Here is a 7799-nt window from a genome sequence, read left to right on the forward strand (position 1 = left end):
GCATTCTCACATCCAGAAACCTTATCGACCCAACAAGCTCAAGGAACAAGGAAAAGGAAAATTACACTTAACCAACAAACAAATTACTTTTGTTTATAGCATAGTTTTTTTCCCTCTATAGCTCCAAAACATTTTCTTTTTTTCAAACTCAGCAGAGTGAAAAAACCACGTTCGCTCACAGCTCACATCATAGTTTTTCTTTCTTAAAAGAAGTTACAGAAAAAAAAAGGGAGATCTAAAATCATACAAAGACCCGCATCGAAGGTACCTCGTTACAGTAAAACAGTAATGATTAACATATAACACTATATTTCTTAAAATTAAAATTTCCAACTTGAAAAACAAGTTAAGGTTTCAATATGAAAACACAAATCCATAACACATGAAAATGTAAGAGTTAAAAATTCAACCCATAGAACGCCACCCAATATGAAAACATTACATAACGATACGGTGAACACATGACAATTATTAGGAATGTAAAAGGCAAAACACAGATCACCCACCCAATATGATAAAGAAAATTCCACATGAAAACATACCATATGACAAAAGCTTAATTAATGAAGAAGATAAGTAAGAATCAACCCCATAGAACGTTATCGAATATGAAAAGATGTTTCAAATATTAACAAATAAACAAATATTGATAAAAGTAAAGATCAAAATCATTCCATTCTATCTCTACCTTTCTTTGCCTGAAAAAAAAAAGCTAACTTTAAAGCAAAAATCAAAAAAAAAAAAAAAAGTCTATACACTTCATTGGTCCATGTCCTGATAATCGATTAAAAAAAAATATTTTTTTCTCATTATTCTTTGAAATATAATCCCGAATGCCGATACCAGTTGACCAAAATTATAACATCCAGCACGGTTTTTATAAACGTTTTTACGTTGTGCATCACACTGCAACAGGAGTCCTTATCCGCTGTCCAAAAGACGACGGGAGATGTTCCGACTCACGTGGGGTTTGGTCTATCTGCTTATGTGACTCTCACCAAACCTCCTTTTCTTGTTTTATTGTTAACTAAATCCCTTTATACATAACAGGATATGATTTGTAAGTATAATTGTGAGGTTTATCATTATTACAGCGAAGTGGGTATATAAAGTATTTTGTGAGATGTTCCCCTATAACAATGATGTGGCTGAGCTCATTAAGCTGAGTGCAGCGGTGGCTGTGTCGTGTGTCAGTTTTAGGGTAAGTGGATTGGGATTTCAGTTGATGTTATGTAACGTCCATTCGGTAATTAGCTAAATTCCAGCTTCTTCTTTTTTTTTTGTTATACTAATCTGGACTTCCTTGTTTGTTGTTTGTATTCTAATATTATTTAGTAAAGTAATGATAGAAATTATTAAATGTGTTTGGGAATCGGGAGTAAATCTAGGAGTTGTACTATTAGCTGGAATCAATGAATGTGTATAGGACTTTTACATTTTTTTACGTTGTTTTATTCTTTGTTTGATGGTTAGCTTTATAGTGCATAGAAGATAGAAATAGACTGCTGAAGATGCTGATCTTGTGACTTTTACCATATTTCAAAGTGTAGTTTAATATAGAAGATCATCTTTACCGAGTATTGGCGATAACGTTCTATGGGTTGATTTTTATTACTTTCATTAATTAAGCTTTTGTCATATTATGTTTTCATGTGGAATTTCTTTTTTCATGATTGGGTGTGATCTGTGTTTTGTCTTTTACATTCCTAAAAATTGGTCATGTGTTCAATCGATGTATTGTATGTTTTTCATATTGGGGTGGCGTTCTATGGGTTGAATTGTGTTAACTACTGACAATTTTCATGTGTTCATGGATGTGTGTTTTCATATTGAAACTTAAACTTGTTTCTTCAATTTTTTTGGAAATTTTAATTTTAAAGAAATAGTGTTATATGTTAAATCATTACTGTTTTACCTGTAAACGGTACTTTCGATCGCGGGTCTTTGTAATGATTTTAGACTCTCCCTTTTTTTTCTGTAACTTCTTTTAAGAAAGAAAAACTATGAATAGTGAGCTGTGAGCGAATCGTGTTTTCGCTGAGTTTGAAAAGGAAAATGTATTTGGATGTATAAGAGGAAAAAAACTATGCTATAAACAAAAAGGTAATTTGTTTGTTGTTAAGTGTAATTTTCCTTTCCTTGTTCCTTGAGCTTGTTGGGTCCGATAAGGTTTCTGGATGTGAGAATGCGGTGACTGAATTCCCACTAACACGACTCGTCACGACTTATAATTCTCCCCGGAGTAGTCTTCCTTTTAAGAGAGAAAAACTAAGCTTGTAAAAAGCAAACTACTTTTGTCTTATTCATCTTTTCTCTTGAGATTTTGGGTCGGTAACGTTTCCTGGGATGTAAAATGGCGGTGACCAATGACCCTCGTCACTCACTCTATATGCCCCTCTGAGTAGTCTTCTTTTTACAGTAGAAACATATACCAAAGACCCTACCACCCCTCTTACGCCCACTGATTAAGTGATTACTGAGCAGTGCTGAATATAGAGAGGGCCTCATCAGAGGAAATTTCTCTCTTTTTGATTTCGAACCACATTTGTTCCGTTTGATTGAACAAGAATTAATAGGAAAGAAACTCTAAAAACCCAGCCATTCAAAGGACCTACATTTTTACGCCACTGGTTACTGAGCAGTGATGAATATACGGGACACTCATCAGAAGAAAATGTCATCTTTTTGATACGATATTTTTGTTCGTTTCACTAAACATTCAACCAACCAGATATTCAATTAATATTAATAGGAAAGGAACTCGGAAAAAACAGCCATTCTAAAGACCTAGTAGTGCCGGATAAAGGGGACTTATCAGAGGAAAATTCTCTCTTTTTGGTACGATATTTGTTCGTCTAATAAACAAGAAATAAGAAAGGAACTCTGAAACCCAGCCATTAATACCCCCCTAATCACTGAGCTACATTACGCCACTGATTTAGTGGTTACTGAGTAGTGCCAAATATAAGAGGGGACTCATCAGACGAAAATTCTCTCTTTTTGATACGATATTTGTTCGTTTGATTAACAAACCAACCAATTGAAATCAGAAGAAAATTCTCTTTTTTTGATACGATATTTGATCGTTTGATTTAACAGGAAATAATAGGAAAGGAACTCTGACAACCCAACCATTCTAAGGACCTACATTATTCCGCCACTGGTTGCTGAATAGTGTTAAATGATTACTAAGCAGTGCTGGATGGAGGGGATTCATCAGAGGAAGGTTCAGATTGCTTGGTGTTCTGTTGAATCCACATGGAGGCATACACCCCATTCCTGTCTAATAGCTCTTCATGTCTGAAATATTGAAAATGTGAAACATAAAGATCTCGCCAATGGTGAAATATTTCCAAGGCTCATGGTGGATTTCACCAATGACTTAATGAGATATTTCACTAATGGAAGAATTTTTAATGATCCAAAAAGGATTTTTTAAGAATCCAAAGATGAGTTTTAAAAACTCTTCCTTTTTGGATCATTATTAAAAACTCCTTTTTGGATCATTGAAAAATTCTATTAGTAAAATCTCTGATTAAGTCATTGGTGACGTCCACCATCACTCTGTGAGAAAAAGTGCAAGAGTTCTTACAGGAGAACCCTGCCACTCAAAAGCACAGAATCTCAAGAGGTATACTTTATATGTAGGTAAGACATCTGAGTCTGACCAATTTGAGGGGTTTGACGCAAAAACGAATTATGGCCTATAAGTCGTAGGTATTGCGGCAAACGCATCAATTGTTTGCGGAAAACTGTGAGAGAAAGTAATTTTTGATGAGAATACCAGACACCCACATTAGAACTGTCTACAGACTAAGGAAAATTATCAGAACCCAAGGTATGGGACCGCATACCAGAGTACCAGGCTTGATTCCCACAAGTATTTTCTCCCTAGCAAAGCTCGTGGCAACCTGCTGGTATTTAAAGAAAAGGTTCAATAAAACACATTTACTTAGGGGTGTTTACAAGCTAGGGGAAGTTAAACAGAGAGTAGACTAGCGTCTGGCTGTGGAACTATAAAGAACAGCTAACCCTAACCAGCCTAGCTAGCTGGCAGTTTCAAAGGGTTCTCTCTGTTTGAAAAGAACAAGCACAAGTCCTCACAATGGTTGACTGTGGTTCAGGACGAGCCAATTAAACATGGCTAGAGACCATCACCTTGGTGTATGGCTGATAGAAGAGATATTTTATCTATTTTGTCATCACCTTTCGGCTTTAGCTAAAGCCGCTACTACAACAAAAACAACAACAAGAAACATTACAAAACTGGTACAAATTAACTTTTTTTCTCACTTTCTTCCTCCCTCTCTATCACACCCTGAAAGCTCGAAAACGTGAAAACTGCTTTTTCCAATATTACTCACCGAAATTGATCTTGTAATTCCTCAACTTCAAAATCGGTAGCTGAGCAATAATCTCCACGTTCTTCGTCAACTCGGTCTTATCCACCTTAAACACCAGACTGTTATCGATCTTGTTAAACTGATATCGCACGGCCCCGTTGACGTTTTTGGCGTTCAGGGAAAGATTGGCGTCCATTTCTAGGTTGACGCCAAAGAGGGAGTATATGAGGAGTTTGAGCTTGTAGAAATCCCGGACGTAATGGTAGTCCAGATGAATGTGTTGCATGAGAGTACTCTGGTAGAAACGGCGATACTTGAGGAGTACCTGGGACAACAAACGCAGAATAGAAAGGTGGAAAAAGAACTTTACCAGCGGCGACAGCACGTTGAATGTACCACTTCCCCGTGGATCACTGAAGTTAAGCAACGTTGTGCGTGATTAGTACCTGGATGGGTGACCATGTGGACAATCGCTTGCTGCTGGGTTCCCGGCTCCACTCAGGCTGGGTGATGTTGAATCGAGGAGGCGGGTAGCTTGTCGCCGACTTGGTCGGTAAAACCCCCGTCCCGAGAAGACCTAAGTTTTAAAAAGTGAACGTTAAAGCCCTACACCTTCCCCCAAAATGGGAAATGGTTTTAAAGAAGGCATTAAAGAAGACAAATACAACTTACCTTATGTTGTACAATCTCGTACTCAAACTCATAGCTGTATGACAGTAGATTCACATTGAGGTAAATATTATTCTTCGTAAAGTCCACATTGAACGACGCATTCAAATCCTTACTCGCAACGATCCCATTAAACGTAAAGTTCGACACGAAATCGTAATTCACAAGAAGAGTATCGTACACGTTTAAATCGACTCGCTTAATATCCCGGTCTACGTTCACGTTAAGAATCCGAGTCGACACGTTTTTCGCTCGAATGAAGGTTCCCAGCGCGACGCCGGTCCGGTTGGTCGTGAAATGCGCTACGCACGTGAAGTCGTCGGACGAGTGGCGACGCGCGTACTCGAAATTCACCTCGCGCGACCCGCGTTCGACGCCGTTGGTCAGGGAAAACGACGCGACATGGGCGTCGACAAGGTCAAACGCTAGTTTTAAGTCTGTGAACGTTTTGTTTATTTGGATATTTATCGAGTTGTGCCGTTCCGGAGGGATGTTTAAGAGTAGATAAGCGTCAAAATTGTTTTCCGACGACCTTATGTACTCGACGTCGAGACGTCCACCGTCGTTATCCGCGAGAAGTAGCTTAAAATCACCGTCGAAAGACATTTCCGCCTTACTGCGGAAATAGACAATCTGAAGCGCCTTCTTCGATGCGTTTGCAAATGCGTAGATTCTGTTCTCCTTGTACGCATGCGTCAGTTGGTAACCGCCCACCAGCGTAGTGTGAATGGTAAAATCGTTGAACTCGTACGCAAATTCGGTGGCAGTCAAACGGAGCGCAAACTTGTGTCTTTCGTTGAGGAACGTCAGGGAATAGTTGGCTCGAATCTCACCATTGAAACCGTTTTCGAGATTAATCGTGAACAGTTCTGTGTTCAGATGAACCACCAGCTCCCCCGGTGAGTTGGTCAACGTTAAATCGAACGGTGCTTCGTTGATGCGACCGGACACGATCAAATCGGAACCGTTTAAATGAACGCTCGCGGATACGGTGAAAGGAGCGTTGTAGTGTCCTGCGATTTTCAGTTCAGCGGTTACTCCGGTGGCGTTTTTCGCGTAGTTCAAAAACGCTTGGAAGTCCGACACATTGTACCCTGGAATTGAGGGATTTTCGAGGTTCTTTAAATCGAAATGTACGTGATCCGGCCCATATCTAGACACAGCGATCGAGTTCAAACGGAAAACGTTGAGCTTCACTTTAGCTTCGCTGGCATTAGCAGTTATATCAATCTCATCACCTAGCTGAAGTACATACTGTCTGCCCTGCGGATTGTACTTGACATATAGCGTCTTGTTCAAATGTACTAACTCCGGAAGCTCAATCACAATCTTCATCTTACTCCCGCTTCTTAACTCATTGATATTGGCATGCACCAGGAACTTGTAATCCAAATGAAGCCGGTTTAGAAGTACATTGGACGCGATTTTGTAGTTGAGAATGTACTCGTTTGTACTGAATTTGTTCTCGAGAAGAACCACTTGTTTGTTCTTATATTTCACGTTGAGATAGACAATTTTGTGTTTGACGTGCGCGCGCAGATCATAAGTAAAGTCCGCGCTAACCACTTGGTCTTTGCGCAAAAAACCAATTGCGTTTAGCGTCATCAAACGTTCCTGCGTTGGCGCGTTGTACTTCACAACGATTGAATCAACGAACCTATTCCCGATGAGGTTAACTTTGAAACCGGCCGTACGGACTTTATCCGTTTCAGCGACTTTCTCAACGGTTCCAACCGCTTGAAGAGGGTTGAATTCGCTGGATTTCAAACTAAGAACGGCTTGCCCACTGTTTAATTTGCCTTCTAGAAGGATGAACCTTTCGTCATACCGAGCTTCGCCTTTGAGAGAGTTTTCGTCAAATTCAAATCCGAGTGTTATATTTTTCACCGCGTTATTTTTCGCGTTTGAATTCAAGTTAAAATCAATCTTGTTTTCGCCGCCAATCAAACGGATTTGGATGTTTCCAGCGGTGCCTTTTGTAACGTAATCGATGGAAACGTTGGCGTTGACTTGGTTCGAGCAGACACAGTCCAAGGTCATATCAAACGAGGATATGTCCTTGAGGAAGGTCAAATTCCGTCCGGTGACCTTGAAGTTGATGTTCTTTGACTTTGCACTGCTCAGGATCACCTAGAACAGAATATAGAATGGAATTATTTAAAATGAATGAGTGAATGGATCTTGTTTTTATAATATAAGATTACAAATACTTTATTTAAACTGCTAAAGCAGGACCACTTTCACAGCAGTTCATTATTATGTTTTTAAACAGGATGGGATAAAGCCAGCCATTCCGATAAGATAAAATACGTCCCGAGCGGGAATCGAACCCGCGTCCTATTTAAGCCACCCACGACTGTTTGAACTTTTTCATTAGAACGGTATCCTATACATACCTACCTAAAAATTGCATTTTGAACCTTTTTCATAAATTTTAACTACCTATAAGAAATGAAATAGGTAATTTTTAACTATAAAATTATGAAAAAAGTAATTATGGCTATTCATAAAACATTTTTAAATGATGAAATTATGTAAAAAAAAATTACCTCGCTGGGATTCGAACTCCCACCCATCACACTTATCATCACAGTAGAGGAGTAAAAATACATACACCCAACCGCTCGGCCACTAAGACATTTGATTTCTAGACGCTACACCATAACATGTAGATAGGTAAATGATAGTTCCAGGTATATAGATATAGGTTTTCAGTCAGTCTAGATAGGCATTCTCTAATAATTATGTTTACCTTTTGTTTTAATTTTAATGTTCATTATTTGTCTT

The 7799-nt window shown here is 38.7% G+C and overlaps 1 protein-coding gene across 1 annotated transcript; it reads right to left on the minus strand.

Annotated features, from left to right (window-relative positions):
- Nucleotides 1-3188: 3188 nt before the first annotated feature.
- Nucleotides 3189-7168, minus strand: LOC103523839. The gene is made up of 3 exons (XM_008488854.2): nt 5016-7168; nt 4361-4668; nt 3189-3300 (listed from the first exon to the last, which is right to left on the minus strand). Exons 1-3 carry the CDS (start codon nt 7050-7052, stop codon nt 3189-3191), a joined length of 2457 nt encoding a protein of 818 aa, XP_008487076.2. The 5' UTR covers nt 7053-7168.
- Between the last annotated feature and the right edge of the window lie 631 nt (nt 7169-7799).

The sequence above is a fragment of the Diaphorina citri genome, unplaced genomic scaffold, assembly GCF_000475195.1.
Source record: "Diaphorina citri unplaced genomic scaffold, Diaci psyllid genome assembly version 1.1 scaffold45615, whole genome shotgun sequence".
NCBI classification, from domain to species: Eukaryota; Metazoa; Arthropoda; class Insecta; order Hemiptera; family Psyllidae; genus Diaphorina; species Diaphorina citri.